General features: G+C 39.1%; 1 protein-coding gene across 1 annotated transcript in view; it reads right to left on the bottom strand.

Moving 5' to 3' along the window:
- polrmt (polymerase (RNA) mitochondrial (DNA directed)) overlaps nt 1-18,318 on the bottom strand; it is a 57,056-nt gene that overhangs the window by 25,537 nt on the left and 13,201 nt on the right. Inside the window, exons 6-14 of the mRNA XM_042484064.2 lie at nt 16,104-16,253; nt 13,608-13,787; nt 12,951-13,121; nt 11,376-11,615; nt 8,748-9,533; nt 8,298-8,420; nt 5,957-6,079; nt 3,428-3,607; nt 2,234-2,320 (exon numbers count right to left, since the gene is read on the bottom strand). Of these exons, the coding sequence (XP_042339998.2) occupies nt 2,234-2,320; nt 3,428-3,607; nt 5,957-6,079; nt 8,298-8,420; nt 8,748-9,533; nt 11,376-11,615; nt 12,951-13,121; nt 13,608-13,787; nt 16,104-16,253 (2,040 nt within the window). The remainder of the gene's footprint in view (nt 1-2,233; nt 2,321-3,427; nt 3,608-5,956; nt 6,080-8,297; nt 8,421-8,747; nt 9,534-11,375; nt 11,616-12,950; nt 13,122-13,607; nt 13,788-16,103; nt 16,254-18,318) is intronic.

Here is an 18,318-nt window from a genome sequence, read left to right as displayed (position 1 = left end):
TGGCACAGTTTTTGTCCATGAATAGAAGCCCTATTACAGTCCCACAAGTGTGTCCTCACACAGAGAGCTGTAAGAAAGATATATATGTCCTAACAACTCGAGGTAGCAGTCTGGCTCAAAGCTGCCTCCATTCATCATCACCTGCCTCCTTATAATCCCTGGCACAATGAAATGAAGACAGCACGAAAGCAAAGAAATCGAAGTGAGAGATTCGCTCGTGAGGTAGCTGGAGTAATAGACCGATCAATCAATAGATTGATAAGAGGCAGTGGGAGAGTGAGCAGACAGTGGAAGCACAGTTTGAAGAGAATGAATAGTAGTGTTGAAAGAATAAATGTGAAATATACAGAAACCATAGAGGAGGTCAGGGATGACAGAACTGGGAATTGATCAGCTACCTCGCCCTCACTCGTATTTCAACTCACCGCTGAGAAAACACTAGAGGATGTGACCTATTTAAAAGCAGCACACACACGCTCGCGCCCGCGCTTCAGGTCGGCACTGAGGTATGATGGGAAGGGGATTTTTCATCTCAGACTGGGCCATCCCCACAAATTCCCCAAAGGACACACACAAGCCAGCAGTGGGTGGTGTTTCTATTTGCTCGCCAGACTCCTCTCTGCCTGTGGAGATAATATACAATCCCCCAGCAGGTGCACGTCCTTAATCTATAAATGGAATCTATGTGATGAATGGGAGCCGTTGTCAGGGTAATAGTGAAGTAAACAAGTCATTAATAAAAATAAAATATCATTCTATATGGAGTAGTAGGTCAACAGTCGGAAGCTGGGGTAACGTTTTCTTTTACAGGTCTTTTCCCTGGAAAAAAACAATGTCATTTTGTATTAACTACAGGGAAAACAGTACAGAAGTTGAGTTAAACAAATATTTATATATATAAAATATATATATATACATATATATACATATATATATATATATATATATATAAAAGTGCTTTTATATATATATAAGTGCTTCTTTTTTAATTGTGTGTCCTCTCTATGTTACTTGCACCTGTTCAGACATAACACTCATAATTTTGTTGTATATTTCTATGTACAGTGACAATAAAGGCATTCTATTTTATTCTATTCTATTCTATTACAATAATGACTGGTGTGTTAACTGTGAGCCAATGTAATCAGAGCATATGATTAATTTAAGTTGCTGATAAGCAATGTAGCATTTAAAAAGCTATTATTTCAACACAGTCCACACATATTGCACCCTAGCTAGAATATATCTTTTAACACCATACTGGCAACGCCACTGTATCACAAAAGACCTCATGGGTGTGTTGTGGATGAGGTACACGTTACATACAATGGGTAAATATCAATAAATTGTATTTTTTTGACTGTTACTGTCTAAATAATAACATATTTCTATAAAAGAGGAGCAGATGCTAATGTTAACATCAGGATTGGCTGAAGGAGTTTGTCTGTCAAAGCAAGTAACTCCTGCCTGCTGAAATCATTTGGGTTGGGAGCGAGTCAGGACTGATACAGTGAGAGAAACAGAATGTGGAGCTAACGTGATCAAGATGGTCTTACAAGGCTCGGCTTATATGCTGAACTCTGTGTTCAGCGTACGATATACTGTATACTGGATGGCCGTGGCTCCGGGGAAAGAGCGGGTCGGTGACTAATTGGAAGATCAGCAATTCAATCCCCGGTCCCACCCCCCGCATGTAAAAGAATCCTCAGGCAAGATACTGAACCCCAAATTGCTTCTGATTGCTGTGCCACTGGGGTTTGAGTGCGTTTAAATGTTTAACAGTATGCTGATGGCAAGTGCAATTTTCTGCAGACAAATTTGACAATTTTACATGTTTAGCTGACCTGCTGTGCACTCAAGACTCTCGCAATTGTTTGTAGTTAATTAAATGTAAGTGTGTTAGTTGACCACAGAACAAAAAAAAGGAACTATAAAAAGTTGTTAAAAAAATACTTGATTGCATAGTCCTTCCTAGAAAAGTTCTTAGGAAATTATCAGTAAATGATAATACAAACACTTAAAATGAAGTTACAGAAATGGGTGATACTCTATACTTGGGGTTAGCATTTACTGCTTGTGTGGATGTAGATTTTAGCAAAAAACAAGCTGATACCATATAATTGGTAGTAACACAAAACATCTTTACACAAGACAAGTGCAGGTTTACATTGCTGGTAGCCTGTTGGATAGTAAATTGTATGTATTTGACTTTATGTATGTGTAATGGACCCACCTGGATCTCTCTGGTCCCCGTAAACATCTCCTTTAAACTACTGAACACCAAGCGCACCAGGTAATGAGATGCATCCCATACATGTTCCTGGAAATACAAGACATGATTATGTTTATGTATTCCTTCCACACAATCACACACTATTTCGCTTCACAGCATTTCCTCACTAAAACAAACAATATATGTTTTTTTTCAGCTGAATTATTATTGGGGATTAAATATATAATGGAAATAGCGTGACAAAATCTGCCGCTCTGAAAGCGTGTTATACTTCTCAAAATACTACAGTGATATGATCTCCTCCACAGTTGGAGCTGTCTCATCCCCTCCATCCATCCTCCTGTAATCACTCACAATTATGCTTCCCCCTAATTCCCTGTTTAAACAATTAGGGACATTATGCAGAAGTCATTTAGCACAATCCTCTCGCTCGGAGATGGCAGATACACTGACAGCCGGATCATGCCGATCCCATCGACACAGACGATGAGATTGACTCAAACTATTGTAAGAAACTATATAGCTCTTTGACAGATAATAGGCACCACAGAGCTGTAAGAAGATTAAAAGCCTCCATTCTCCTGCCATGGTGTCATTTCACAGAATGGGTGTGCCCGTCAATTGTGTCCAACTAAATCGAATAGCAGTGGCTCTGAACTAAAAATAGATGCATAATGACTGTGTACAGGATATCAAATATATCTACTGCTGTATTACACTCTTGGCCTCCCTGATACAACCTTGCAATATCTTATTTCCCTGCAATAAGATGAATAAAGTCGACTAAAAGAGACTTTAAAAGCATCTTTTGTTGCTGCTCATTTGGAGACAATGTGGCAGGACTCTTAATATCAAAGTCAAAGCTACTGATATCCCTTTTAATGTGCAATCAAATGTGTTGAAAGTATATGCAGTTACTGTCAACTGTATGATAAATGCCTTCATGCACATGCAGGAGACAATGGAGGAATAATACCCAAGGAGGACAGACCTCAATAGAGAGGGCCTTGTACTTCATTATCACTCCCTCTGGGCTCAGTGTGTGTGTGTAAGAATGTATACCCTGAGAGGAAGGAGCCCCGTATAGAGGAGATCCTGTGCTAAAGGCCACTCTGTCATACCACGCTGATATAACACTAAAAATAAAACAGTGTGCAGTGTGAGGGAAGCCCCAATCCACCACCACTTCTGTACCTTGGGGAACTCATCAATCTCCTTCAGTCTTTTCTCTATCTGGAGGCGTCCACCGTAGCGTGTGACCCCGTACACCACAGTCATCACCGTCTGTTTGACGACCTTCCGGTTTATGAAGCCCTTCAGGACCTTAGCAATCTTTACACCGCTCCTGTCATCCTGCACCCGGAACTCCTCCACCTGAAACACATGGAAACACATGGCTGTATTACAGAAAGTTGTTACTTGCAGCTCCTATCTTAACTGTGTGGTAAACACAGCCCAGTTTAAAATATTTAATCTGGATGAAAATGATCCCATGTTTTTCTATTCATGATCAGCTAATGCATCTTATTTTTGTGCTAAAACATTTTGAACAACAGATACTAAAGATTTGATCCAAATCAAAACCAAGACTGGATTACATGATCCAATCCAATTTTAGAATCCCGTTTTTATTCTTTTATTTATTCATTTATTTATTTATTTTTCCTTTATTTTACCAGGTGAGTCAATTGAGAATCAATTCTCATTTACAATGACGACCTGGCCAAGAGGCAGCATAAAGCAAAGAAAACAAACGAGACACATTCATACAAATCAATACAAAAACAAAAGAATACAATAAGGGTCGTAAAGATAAAATAGGCTAACAGCATGTACAACAGTCAGCAACTGCTGCCTTCACCAACACAATTTTTGAACAACCTATTTACAAGATTTGATCCCATGCGATGCTGAAATCTGATCAGGTTACTTATGAACAACTGGGCCCATGGTAATTAGGATTAGGACCTGATTTAGGGGAACAAAGACATTACAGATCAACATTTCCCAAGTTAATGTTTCTATCCTAATAAGAGAGGAAAAGTTTATTACACGAACATCCTAACTTTCCAATTTGTAAATAAACTCTTCATTTTAAGGTAGTAATTAAGCTGTCCTAACTTCTCTTTTTCCACCAGAAACTGTTAGCTAACTTGTCAATATTGCTTCTCTTTAATTGCTTTTACACAACCGACAAAATGTCAAAAGGGGGAACTCATTCATTGAGACAATTATGGCAGACTCCAAACGTGCTGCAGTTTGTTGAGAAATGCAAAAGTTGGAAACAGCAATTAGGCTGTGTATCGCCTCTCCTGCCCACTTTCTTTTTTTCCATCTTCCGAATAAATGTAATTTCCCCAAAAAGAGCATTTTCAGATTTTTTCTTCAGATGTTACCAATAACTCTAACTCATGTGTCTTGAAATTATGTACCTGTCTTTGTTTTTGCTCTATTTTGGTATGTTTTTATGTATGTTTCATCATGGAACAGTTACAAGGTTGTTTAGCTTGGTGAGATGAGAAAAGTAGGCTTGGTTGCTACATAACAGACGTAAAAGTGGACAAGCAATGTTGGATTGAGTATTTAGGATTTCCTAGGATAAGGCTAGGTTAAGGATAAGGATAAGTAAGGTTTTGCTTTTGTAATACAGATTTTTTTTTTTATCTACTTGGTATCATAATTCACACAGAGTAATATGGCCCCTGGTGCAGAATATACATGCAAATGTCAAACAGCCTCTGCTGCATGTCTTTTTTAGGATATTTTAAGGCTTATCAACAAATCAGCATACAAATCCAAGGCAGACATGCTGAAAAATGTCCATCACAGTTTCCTGAAAGCCAATGTGACACTATCAGGTGTCTCTATTGGTGTGACCGACAGTCCAAATCACCAAGATAAGAAAAGAAAAGCAGCGTATTCTTACAGTTTAGTCGTGTAATTCAGAAGATGTTTTGCAAGTTTGGCCTTGAAATGACTAAACAGTTGTCAATTTAATTTCTCTTGATCAACGGATCCTTTCAGCTCTAGCTCAGTTGTCTACAGTGATAAATGACTGCTGCCACTGTCACTTATTATCTTTTCGAGTTAACAAGATTTATTCATCCATATAGCTGCTATCTCACAAGCCCGATATAATCTCCAGTATCATCTTACAATAACAGCAGAGGTAAAAATACAACAGTGAGATAGTGTCCTGCAACAAACTGCACACCACTTCCAGTCAGCCAACCAGCTCACTGACAACTCCTCAATGTACTCTGTGATTACAGTCACTGCCCTTGATGCGGCCTGGGACAAACTTTTCTCCTCAGCTTACCCAGGTTCCTCCTGCACTGAAATGTCAGTACATAACAATTAGCTTCAAATTGTTTCTGCTTGGTTCCCAGCATGTTGGGTTTTTTGATAGCATTGTCTGCACACTTGCCCCTTGAGCCTCTGGATATGGGAGGCAGTCTACTCTCACTGCACTTTGATGCAATGCATGAGACACTGAGCACTTTTAAATGCAAGACCTGAAGTGAGAGACTTGAAATACATTCTTAATGCCTAATCTGTCACTCACTATGGAATATAGTGAGTCATATGAATATTAACTGCTGAGCGACGGCAATGTGACCTGCAACTGAACCACAATTCAGGTACTTTGTACAACTCCAAATTCACGCAGTTCAAAGAATGGAACAAAACAATGCAAACCAAACGCAGCCCACTGGTGCTGACCTGCTGTGCTACTCCGCTGTACACATCCTGGGGCACGTCACAGGGCACGAGGTTGACCGATGTGGCACCAATAACATCTTTTCCTAGAGCAGCGTAGTGCTGGAGACCATTACAGGAGCCGTCCTGGAGGAGATGTGGAGAGAAGGAGCGGAACGATTAAAGCGGTTTTGTGGAGGAGGAGAGAACAGAGACAGAGAAAGATGTACAGGGTTCGGCACAAAAAGGGAGAGGGCAGCACAGTGAGAAAGGTCACAGGTGAACAAAACAACGAAAATATGAATTAAAGAATGTGGAAGTGAAATAACAAGAAAGAAACCGAAGAGAGGAAAGAGAAAATAAGGATAAAAGGGCAATACAAAACACATAAGCATCGAATCAAAAGATGAGAGGAGATTTGGTGGAAACTGTTAGTTCATAAAAACGTATTTAATTGTCCTCCAGCTCAAAGCCAGAAAGTGAATTTTGCACTTAAAACTTGACTATCAAGATTTCAATGAGCAGCTTTAGTTGACTGTATCATTCAAAGCAACATCTGGATTTGGCATCTGACAGAGGAAAGGCGGCTGGGGCTGCAACTAACGATTACTTTCATTCTAGATTAATCTGCACCTTGTTTTCTCAAATAATCAATTAGTTGTGTGGTCCATAAATTGTCCAATAATAGTTTTAAAAAAAAGGAATCAGTGTTTCCCAAAGCTCAAGCTGACATCCTCGAATGTCATATTTGTTTGTCCACAACCCGAGGATATTTAGTTTACTCAAATAAAGAGAGCAAATAAACCAGAAAATATTCACATTTAACAAGCTGGAATCAGAGAATTTAGACTTTTTCTTTCTTTAAAAAATATTTAAAGTGATTAATTGATTACTAAATTAGTTGATAATTGAGAACTTATCAATTAATTGTTGCAGCTCTACTAGGGGAGTTCATAATTAACTGATAATCAATTATATGTGATTCACATTTAATCAAAATAAATTGGCCAATTTGATTGATTTGGTTGTTTTATTTAGCAATATCTCAACCAAAAATAAAATGCTTTAACCTGTCCACCTGGCTTACTTAAAAAAAAAAGTTGGCCATATTTGAGCTAGCAGTAGAATTTTTCATTTCATTTCTATCAAAATGTTGCCTCTAGCCTGAACATCTCTGCTATGCTCTCAGTATATGACCCTTATGCCTCAGCTTTAACTGTAGCATCTGTGTTGTGTGGAGGAGCAGCAGAACGGCAGCGTGCTTCAGTGACCATGGAGCTCTGTTTAAGTGCAATTAAAAGTCCCTTACACAAGTTCCTCCTTTTGGCTATGTAGATTTTATCCTTTTCTTTATTTATTTTCTTCAACAGGGAGAGTACACATGAATTCACATCAATGTGATGTAAATGTGACCGACTTTGCTGAAAGGCTAATTTTCATCTCTTAGCAGGTTGGAGTTCAAAGCTGCGTTGAGTGAAACCCTCTGAGCTGTTTTCCTTTCATAACAACTGTGAGGAGGAGCTGCTAAATACTTTGGCCATATTGATTACACTGCAATTAATGTTAGAATATTTTATTATTATTACCACTTGCATGGCTTTAATTTTTACTGCTGCACTTCAATGGAATTTCGACATGATGATTTTTAATAATTTATGTGGTCTATTTCATTAATCATTCAAAGGAATTGTATAAAATGTGCACACCCAAAAGCAAAATAAATGGAGGACATCTTAAGTGTCAAATCAGAGCTACATTATGCCAAGGTTAATAACCACGGCCCGAGGAGCAGACAGTGTTGCTTTACTGTAAAAAAATGAAAATGTCTATCAGTGAATTCCTCCCATAAGGCAGCACAGTTAGAGGGTTACACAGTGTAGTAAATATACACTAACACTGACACTATTCTGGAGGATTTGTCTGGGGCTTTGGTTTGTATCTCAGTACAGGATATCTGAAGCGGTGGTCTGGTCGGTAAGATTAGGGCTGCAGGTTTATGACAGATAACATAAAATGGCCCCAGATGGCTGCGGAGGTCTTGCCTTGTTAACTTTGATGTGCCCTCTAAAACAGCACGATAAACCATGAATAAATGGCACAAGTTATTTTTAGGAGGCTATAAACTGGAACTATGATTGGCCCAATGTGTTAAATTCCTATAAATAATCTGTTCTTTTTATATACGGCATCTTTCTATATTTTTCATCTGTTTCAGTTGAGTGAAGGATAATGAACTTACATTTCCATTTCTCATTTGCAGTTAAATGTCTTATTATAGAACACATTAGTAGGAGATCCAAAATGACATTCAAATATCTGTGCAACTCTATAAATAGGCACATAGTTCTTTCAAAATGTTTGGTACCTGGTGAACAGGAAAATGAGAGATGAACTGTGTTGGATCTGGAGATCTCACAGCGTTGGCTATCTCCATGCAGCAGGCCAGAGCCTGCCAAGGCTCATCTGCATTCATCCACCACTTTTTACCCTGAAAAAGACAAACACAGGCACATGGCACATTATCCAGCATACATAAACACTGCCAGAAAAACATTTTTTACTTTTTGTTTTGACAGATATTTTTATCTCTTCCCTTTAGGTTTTGGCACCCCTTAAACTGACCATTTCAACAGTCAGAGAAAAAAGGGATATGCTAGAATCTTCATATGTCAGATTTTTTTTGTATTTCTGCAAAATTTAACAATATATACTAACTGATGAACTAAGTTCTACAAAGAAATACTATGTGGAACTATGTATGTAAGGTTGGACTAAACAATCAATGAACAGGAAAGAGCAATAAAGACAAACTGACATTGAGGGGGTTGTCTGCAGAGTCCAGGATGTCCGTCATGATAGTGTTGGCATACTGCAGCCGTCCGTTTAGTGAGCTCCTCTTTTTCAGTCCTGTCAGATTGACCAAGTGGATCTTTAGCCAGTCCAGTCCCTTTGGACCGAGGGGCTTCCCCTCTGCAAACACAAGGATAGCCCGCGTGACATCACTTCCTAGGTGATTAAAGTACGGAGGACAGGGGTAGGTACGTCCCCGGAAGTCCATGTTGTGAGGGAACCAGAAGATCTTATCCCGCATTTGGTTGGCGATGGAGAGTTTATAAAGAGCGGACATACGAAGGCTGTACATCTCATTGCATTTCTTTCTGGCAGTAGCCATCTCCTTCTTCATGAGGGCTTTCTCTGAAGTGGTATAATCAGGATCTTGCAGACTGAAGTGGGGTATTTTGGGGGCCTCTGTCAGAGGAGGAGGGATATCAAGCTTCTCACTACCCCGATCGTTGAAGATGGAAATAATAATATCCAACAATGCTTTGTTGATCCTCCAGGCGCAGTTGCCCAGCTGGTTGAGAGAGTCCAGGACTGCATCGAGGTTCTGGCATTTCTCCAACAATGCCTCGTGTTGTGTGGCCCCATCCACTGAGCGCATCAGCTTGGTGGGTGTCAGCAGGTAGGATCCGAACTTGACAGAGGTCCAAGGCAAAGGAGGGCACAGCATCGGCATCACATAGGAGTCAAAGGTCAACTTGGTCTCCATGGCCTCCTGCTGTATCTGAGTCAGGATGGGGTGAGGTTTGATGAAGCCGATCTAGAGGGTAAACATCAGAGGAAATTCCAGTTACAAGCAGAGATCTTAGATCAACGGATCCCAACTGGTGGGTCGTGGTCCAAAAGTGGGTTGCGGATTCATTCTGAATGGACGGCGTCAATTTGTAAAAAAATAAAATTCTTAAGTAGGCTACAGTGAATTTCTGGCACAGAGCTTTTACTCTGAAGTGCTGTTTTTTATTTTCATTTAATGTTTTATTTCTTTGTTATCTAAGTGTTGTTTATATTTTGTGAAAAATAAAACTAAATATGTGACAATTTCTCTAATGTGTGGACTTTGTATAAATGAAAAAAAAAGGAGAAATTTGGATCCGTGGCTGGACCAGTTAGAAACCACTGTCCTAAATGACAAAAAGAAAATATTTGAAGGTAATTGTGATGAATAAATACCAGCAGATGCGATACATACTCAAACATTGGTTTCATATAAGTTTAAATGATATATGACAATAAAAATAATAAACAACCACTGCACAGAGAACAAATATTTTGTGGATTGGACAAATTAAATCTAGTTCTCAACTGTAACCAGTTCTTGATGCCCATCCCATCCCCAGGTCACCAGTAAATATCAGACTACTGACATCCACAAACGACTTAATCTCCATAAACTTTACTGGTTTGACCCATTTTCATTGTATCAAAAACTTCACTGAAATATTGTCAACATATTGTATCTTCCACATTGTAGCTGACCTGCTGGAGCTTGCTTTTCTTTTATTTAATTGGGTGAAATACTGTTCGGGAGTCAGGGTTTCTGCTTTGACAGTGTCCTAGTTCTATCCAACACATACAGCATGTAGGACTGGACATAACTACCATCATGAGAAAAGGTACAGTAACGTGACAGAAAATAAAACACCTCAGCACTGCTTGCATTAGTCAGACTGTCGTGCTGTGCTGTAAAATCATTAGGATGCTCCCCTGATGGGCTAACCTCCGAAGAGGGAAAGATAAGGGGAGGGGGAGAGCTAGAGAAAAGAAAGTAAAGCAAGAAAGATATTTTAAAAAAAAAAACACACAAGAGCAAAATTCTGCAACAGTGTCAAAGTGCATCAAGTCCAAAAAGTCTCTCTCTCCCTTTTTGCCTAACTCCCCTGACACGGTCGGCTCACCCTTCTGCAGGGTCCCGTGGCACTAAATCAGCTAGCCAATTAAGGGGACACTAAAAAAGGGATTAGCCCGGGACCTATTCATCTTGCTCGACTGTTCTCCCTGCCAATTCACACAAGGGGAGAAATGGTTTTATAATTCACACTCTTTGGAGCTTCACACTGGATAGGTGGGTGCAGAAGTCTGCACAATGCAATAGGCTTTAGAGTGACTGATGGTGTTCTTGTCCAAAGTGAAGGTCAAGTATTCTCAGGTATTTCCTTTGTTTCTGCTCCACTGTGGTTCTTTCCATATCATTAAAAATACTAATTATGCAACTACTTCAGCTGCGCCTGGTAAATCTTTTAATCAGGCTAATTGTGTGTGATTTTCAAAAAGCCACATTGAATACGATAATTTGATTTGACTGATGGAGGGTTCTTATAATAAAAAGCTCATTGTGTTTTATTTTTAATCGCAGCTGAATAGTTTTCTCAATGTTACTTTTCAGGAGATCTATTTAAATATAATCCTTGAGCATTTTTCCACATAAATCTCTGCTGAAAGGATCTTTTGTAGTCGGGGTTAATGCTCGGGAATCCTGTTACAAGGTTATGAAGGCCCTGTCTATTTGGCGAGGCTGCTTTTGTGTAGTCATTACCAACTCCAGGTTAGCCAGCTCCTTTGATATTCCTGTGAGCACTTAAAAAGACGCGTATATTCACTGTACCTGCCGTGTGCTGCGGAAGGTGTACATGTGGTAGAGGATGGGGATGAGCTTCTTGTCCATAGCCGGATTCAGGATGTCGCTGTTAATTTTGAGGCTCTTGACCATCATATCCACCATGTAAGTGCCCAGCTCCATGGCAATGATGTTTGGCCAGCTGTTCTCTTCTCCATGCATCATGGGTCCCGAGTTCTGCTCCATCTCTAGCTTACACCACTGCTCGCGGGGAAGAAGCGCATAATCCTAGAGGGAGAAAAATGGAAATGGGTGGTTTTTATTTAGTAAATATATCACAATAATATCACAATAAGCTACTATGTTTGAAAGGCTTGTCGACATGTGTGACCCAATATCTTAGTTTTGATGATCAAGACCTAAAAGGATTTGTCAAACAGGTGCTGCTTTTATAGTTTGGTAAAACCATACTGATGACATGAGCTCAACATTCGGTTTCATAAATATCATAAATACAGTAAAAGTCTGGATGGATCAAAATTTCAGCCCCCCAAAAAAGAACCCAAAGCTATGGAGCCTTCAAGAAAGGGATGATCCAAGAGAATAAAAACATAATTTTGTCCTCAGACAAGTAAGTCAAAAGTTGGAGCAAAAAACACAATAATAGACATAATTTTAACTACAAAGGCTGCATGTAAACATACACCTTCACTAACTTCTAGTATAACTAGCTGCTGGATTATAATGAGCTGTTGCTCATTACAGTCCTGATGACATTAGCACATTTTCCCCCCAGTGTACCAGAACCATCAAAACACTAGTGGAACACATAGTCTGTGGTGTCGTGACTCTAAAACTTTTCTACAAAGAGCTAAATAAAGAGTGCTGACATCTGACTTTGTATTTTATTTCCAATTCACTACACAACATGGAACTTAACGGCCGCATGTTACCTGACACTTGAGAGTAAAACTAGAAGAGAGGAGAGAAAACCAACCACACTTCATGACAACTACAGAGGATATAATCTCAGCATTGCTCAGCAGATTTTAAACTAAATGAGTTCTGAATGTTTTGATTTCACAAATTATAATTATGGCCATGTATTGTGTTTTTACACGTAATTAGAGCTGAAGCAATGTATTGCAATGTCCTTCAGTTTGCACTTTTGCTGATTATGCAGTGTCTACTGCGCAGTATGAAACATACAGGAGGTCTCATGCTTAGAGCAGATTCCAAAGTCTCTGATATGGTTATAAATGCATCAAATGCCATGATGGTTAGTTTCTGGGCATAAAAATTCAAGTCTGTAACATACAGCAGAAATATTTAACATTACAAGCTGGTAAAGCTCCACTTCAGGGACACAGCAGGCAATTTATCTTCAGATAACGTCCGATACATTAAACTTATTTGTTACTTGCTCAGTAGGACAACTGCATGAGGCATATGCCCAGATAAAGAAACAAGTTCACCTCTCACTTTTCTACTGTGCTGAAATACAGTGCATTCAAAAGAAATCTTGTCCATATAAACTACCAGGTGATACATTCTCTGTTGCAAAACTAATACATAAAGCAGCACATAAATATTAGACATTTTATAGTAAGATGATTTCTCTACCTTTGAATCTTTGGCCAGCAGGTCCGTGTAAGTGTTGTAAATGTTGCCCAACTTCTCTAACGTTTTGTTCTGGTGTTTCTGCAGAATCGAGTACTTGGTGTGGACCCTGTTGCCTAAATCGCTGGCGAAAACCTTCAGTGACAGTCCACTGGGAGGCAGTTTGGCAATACTCTGGACAAAAGGACACAGGGCACATAGAAGAAAACATTACTGACAATTCTGTTACAAGTAGCAGATCCTTTGGCAGATGTGATTTAGTTTTAATGAAAAAACAATCTCTCAGTCAGAGGGGAAATCAAAGTGAAAATTTTCTGAATTAACAACACATCCTGCGTGTTTGTCTTTGCTGGAAATAAAGGTATCTGATCAAAGCATCCTCTCCGTTGCTGCCAAAGATAAAGCCTGATGCTTTTGCAGCTGTTGTCACCATCAACCCCTTGATTTGTGTTTTGTGGTTTCCCAGGTTGGTTGGGTCGTGTTGCACAACAGCAGTGTCGAGGAAAGAAAGCAGCGTAACGGTGGCATAGCTACAAATCTTTTTTATAATGTAGTAAAGTAAAGCAGTCGTCAATCACATCTCTTTGACTCAAACACTGACATGTCTTTGAAGACGTCAGAATGGTTGAGCGGTAGACTGAGTGAGGTGGTTTGTATTACCTGTATCATGATGTCAACATACTCCCTATCATTCAGCACACAGAGGTAGGGATACATGTTAAGCGCGTTGCGCTTGGCGGTGTTGGTGTTGGTGCTGAAGGCCAGTATTGTTTTTCTCTCCTTCAGGACCTGGAGGAGGATCTTTTCCCATTGTGCCTTCTGATCCGCCAGCAGCTTCCTCTGAAAGGACAACACAACTAAAAGTCATCCTCATCTCATGACAGTGACTGCCAGCAAGAAACCCTTAACAACTGTATCCATTAAAATAAGCAATCCTGCACCAATGCTTGATTCTCTCAAATACTGCATAAAGCAAACGGAACATCATTATAAATCGTAAAGCACTGAGCCACCTACCACTGGACATGAAGTATTGTGAAGCATGAGCACGCATCCTATTTGATGGTTAGGCTTGTTTGGCCCAGATACCTCCAGATGACAGGGGGAAAACAGACTACCCTTCTGAGAAGAACACATATTTATTCATCTAAGACTAAAACCTATGGGAGGGAAAACACGATTCTACTTTTACCAGAGTCTTGCCCCCTTACAAAAATACACTTATTAATGATAAATTATCATTGTCATTCACACTCCAGCTGATGGGATTTGAATAGTCTGACATTTCAGAGAAATACTGTAAGCTTAATATTAGCCATCTTGCCAAGGGTTAAAGGAATAGATTAATACCACACTAATTTGAAGGTGGAGCCAGGGTTAAAAAAAGTTAAAAAATAAATAAATAAATAAATAAAAATCTGTCTACCGCACCTCTAAGATAAGCATGTTATATTTTGTTTGTTTGACTAAAAAAAATAAAAATAAAAATAATTTACTGTTTTATGGTTATGTGGTTTTATCTGTACTGTGGCGATTTTACATTTGCATTGGATGTTATGTTATGTGACAAAAGTTACCCCTGTTTCATAAGCACTGACGACATCCTTTGGTCAATGAAGTCTCAATAACCCTCATTAAACAAAATGCTGTCTCATGACAGCCAGGAAGAAGAGACCTTCGTATTCTAGCTGTGTTGATTATCTTCCTATTTCATTTTAAATTAGACAGTCATCTAAACCAATACTATTCTGTACATTGTGCTAAAAAATGTTCATCTCATATGTTTTGAAGGTAGGAGAAAACACGTTATTTAAGCCTGCAGCCAGGACAAGCACTTGCATCAACAGGAAGATCGTTGATCTTCACAATTAACATGAAATGTTTAATCAAATCATGGAAAATGAGAATCTGCAGATGGGTAAGCAGTTTTGTTCATGCATGCGCCTGTGGAGGTCTTGTGGATATATGTGTGTTCTGTGCACGACTTTGTGTGTGTGTTCACTCTTTAGTTGAAGAGTTTTATCCAATCTGACTGAAGCAGAGACACAGTCTGGATCGTGGATGGAGAGGTGACTCTGCGTTCTCTCCAGAGGCATCCATTACAATACATTATTATTCTGCCCTGCCTGTCTGTAAATGCTTCCTGGCCACCAGGGACTCTCAGCCTGCTCGCTTCCCACGTAGCCCATCTGCAGAGGCAGACGAGCCAGGCTGGACTGTAAATGCCAGAGTTGGAAAGAAGGCACACCACAGGAATATGATGTTTCTTCCTCTAACCTGGCCTAAATGCTTTTTATATAAAAGTTTATCAGCGATAAAGAGAAACTTTACTCTGAGGAGACAATAGGTACCCCCTCATTAATACATAAATAGTGTTATATTAGTGTAATCACTCCAAACAGACAACTGCAAAGACAAACACACGCTCAAGGTCTCTATTGTGAGTCAGCATGTTAGATTTTGCAGGAAATCTAAAGGATTGCTTGTCTTAAGAGACAAAATTAAACAAGTTGATGTTTTTTCAGCAAAAAATAAGCTATGTTTTTAACATCAGGGAGCAACAAGGTTTATGGAAAATGTGGTCAATTATTAAAAACACACTCTTGTCTACACAGAGTACCAATTATTTCAACCAGTGTGTTACCATAATATGACAACTGATTTTTGAAATAACAACATGTTGTGCTGTTTCGATGTGTTAGGATTTTAGGTTTGGTATAACCTAATATTAACCCACATATTAAGCCTTTGAAACCTGAACAAGTTGGTTTAATTTCATTTAAACATAGGGAGAAGGCAAAAAGCAGCACAACAAAACGTGTCCCAAAAATTAGCAAACAAATTGAAAAAAGTAAATGACTTGGAAAAATAAATAAATGATATATATACATACATTCCTCATGTTTTTGAAAGAAATCAAACCAGTTTGTTCAGGGTTTGAAAAGGTCAAATAGCTTGTGAAAGGAGTCTGAACGCAGCACAAGAAAACTCATGTCAATCAAGTTTTGTGTTGATTAAGAACTCCATTTCATCACACACCATTTTTTAAAGAATTTGTGTATTTTCAGTGTCACAGAACTATAAATCTACAATTCTAGCAGTTTAGTGTATTGAGAGTATGAGGAAGAGGAAGAGGAAGAGAGGCAGCTTGTTTACCATTTTCGCCATGTTCTCAGTGATTGGCTTGGTATCTTCCACAGAGTCAATGGTGACATTGCAGGCCTGCTCCACCCTGAGCTGCTGTTTGAAACGCTCCTGAAGCTCCACCCGAGTGAAGTCCAGTTTAGGGTAATGGTGGTCTGCCCTCTAAAACACACAAACAAAAAAACAGTGACTGAGACATTAAGGGGGCTCTTGCCCTGTGCTAAACCTTAACCAAGATTTAAAGACACTGATCTTAACTTTGTGCACCTCTAACCAAAATGTAACCATTTAATTGCTTAAAGTTGCTAATTCACAAGCTGAGGACCAATGCGGGTAAAAAAAAAAAAAGTATTTTTGGGCCAATGAGCAAAGGCCACTTTATAAAACCATTCAGTCTGCTGCCAAGAAGAGTGTCAACATCACAAGCTGTGGCTCAGTATTGCTCAGTATTGGCTCAGTATTGCTAGAGAGCAAACGAAGAGCTCATTATTTATCATTTTCAAAACTGGAGTGAACATTTATTAGCAATTTCTCAGTTTTGAGATCAATAAAGTATATCTATCTATCTATCTATCTATCTATCTATCTATCTATCTATCTATCTATCTATCTATCTATCTATCTATCTATCTAGGTTAGCAGACCTGCAGCTTGGACTGGAGTCGTTGTTGTACAATTGGAAATAAATTCAGCAAACAAAGCTGCTGCTAAAACCAATATTGATCGCTAATAATTTGTGTTAATAAAGCTGAGTAAATCAACCATTCACAATCAAAACGCCTTCCTGACCGACCCCTAAAACGCTGTTCCTCAAATCTTGGCAGATCAAAGCAGTTCGTGCTGACAAGGTGACCAACTAAGCAACAGACTTGTCAGACATTGCCAATTTTTTTGCTTTAAGTGGGTGCTTTAAAAGTCAATTATTGTTTAAAGACATGGTGACCTTGCCAAGAACTCATTATCTGTACGCATCGTTGAAGGGTTGTAGAAATGAGTGGATGTAGTACAGCAGTGAGAACATTTATTAGCTCATAGACGGCAGAGAAGATAGACTGTAAATCGGGCCTCGGAGAGATGGAGCATGGGCAGCAGCCAGAGCAAAGCTTGGGTAGTGTGGCACATAAATTGCTCACCAGACAGCTCTTGAAGAATATTACAACTTCAGTACAATAAATGAGCAAAGACGCTAACACCACATTATCAGCAGAGCGGGGTAAAATCAATAGATAGCTAATGAAAAATGTGCTGGCACAATAGCCTGAAAATAAAAACTTGCAGCTTCTGGTGTACAAGAAAAAAGTAAAAAAGCTCCACAGAAAGGACTGCACTGAAATCTTATGATTTTATTTGATTACTTCGTTAAAAAAAATGAATTAAAGGAAAATTGTGTAAGATTTAGGGGGATCTACTGGCATCCAGCAGTGAGGAATACACATTGCAACCAGTAGATACTTCTCCCTGTTTCCTTCAGTATTCTTTGTTCAGGAGGTTTTAACTGGGAGCCAAATTATCCACAGAGGTCTCTTCCTCTCCAAAACAAACAAACTAGGTGATTTAAATCTGTAAAAACACGGAATAAAGCAGTTTTATGTTTCAAATTAGTATTTCTCGGATGCTGTTTGAGTGAGACAGGCCACTAGATCAGCACTTGCTAATGTGTGCTCACATATTTCTCTAATAACATAAGATCAAAAACTTCAGGAGATTTTTATCAGGGCTGAATTATCTACAGAGGTCTCTTCTCTCCAAAACAAATGGACCGGTTGATTAAACCAGTGAAAATAGTGAATAAAGCACACACTGTCCACACTGACAAAAAAACCCTGCTGTGTTTCTGACGCTGCTCATCACGGAGGGGCTGCCAACTAGAGTCCTTAACAGGCTGAAAAACATACAACTCCAATCCGAACGAATATATAGTATCTATAATAAATGATGGATTTACATTTCAGATAAATCATTTTAAATTAATAAAGTGCAAAGTACTCACTTTTTCATATTATTTATTTAAGAAGAAAATTTATTTGAGAAAAAAAAGATTTTTTCACCCCACAGTGTGGGCCCTACCCGACCTGGCCAATCAGCGCACATTTTTAGCCCGAACCCAGTCCAACCTGTCTGGCTTTCGGGACCTCGGGTTGAGATTGCAAACTCAACTGCCAACCATGGTGGCCAACACCAAAATGCTAATGGCCCTTCTAGAGACAGGGTTTGTCCATTCTGGGTT

Source organism: Plectropomus leopardus, chromosome 5 (assembly GCF_026936395.1).
Source record: "Plectropomus leopardus strain MGB_pleo_1.0 chromosome 5, ASM2693639v1, whole genome shotgun sequence".
NCBI classification, from domain to species: Eukaryota; Metazoa; Chordata; class Actinopteri; order Perciformes; family Serranidae; genus Plectropomus; species Plectropomus leopardus.
The sequence above is the reverse complement of the archived record's forward strand: the minus strand, read 5'-3'. Positions and strand labels throughout refer to the sequence as shown.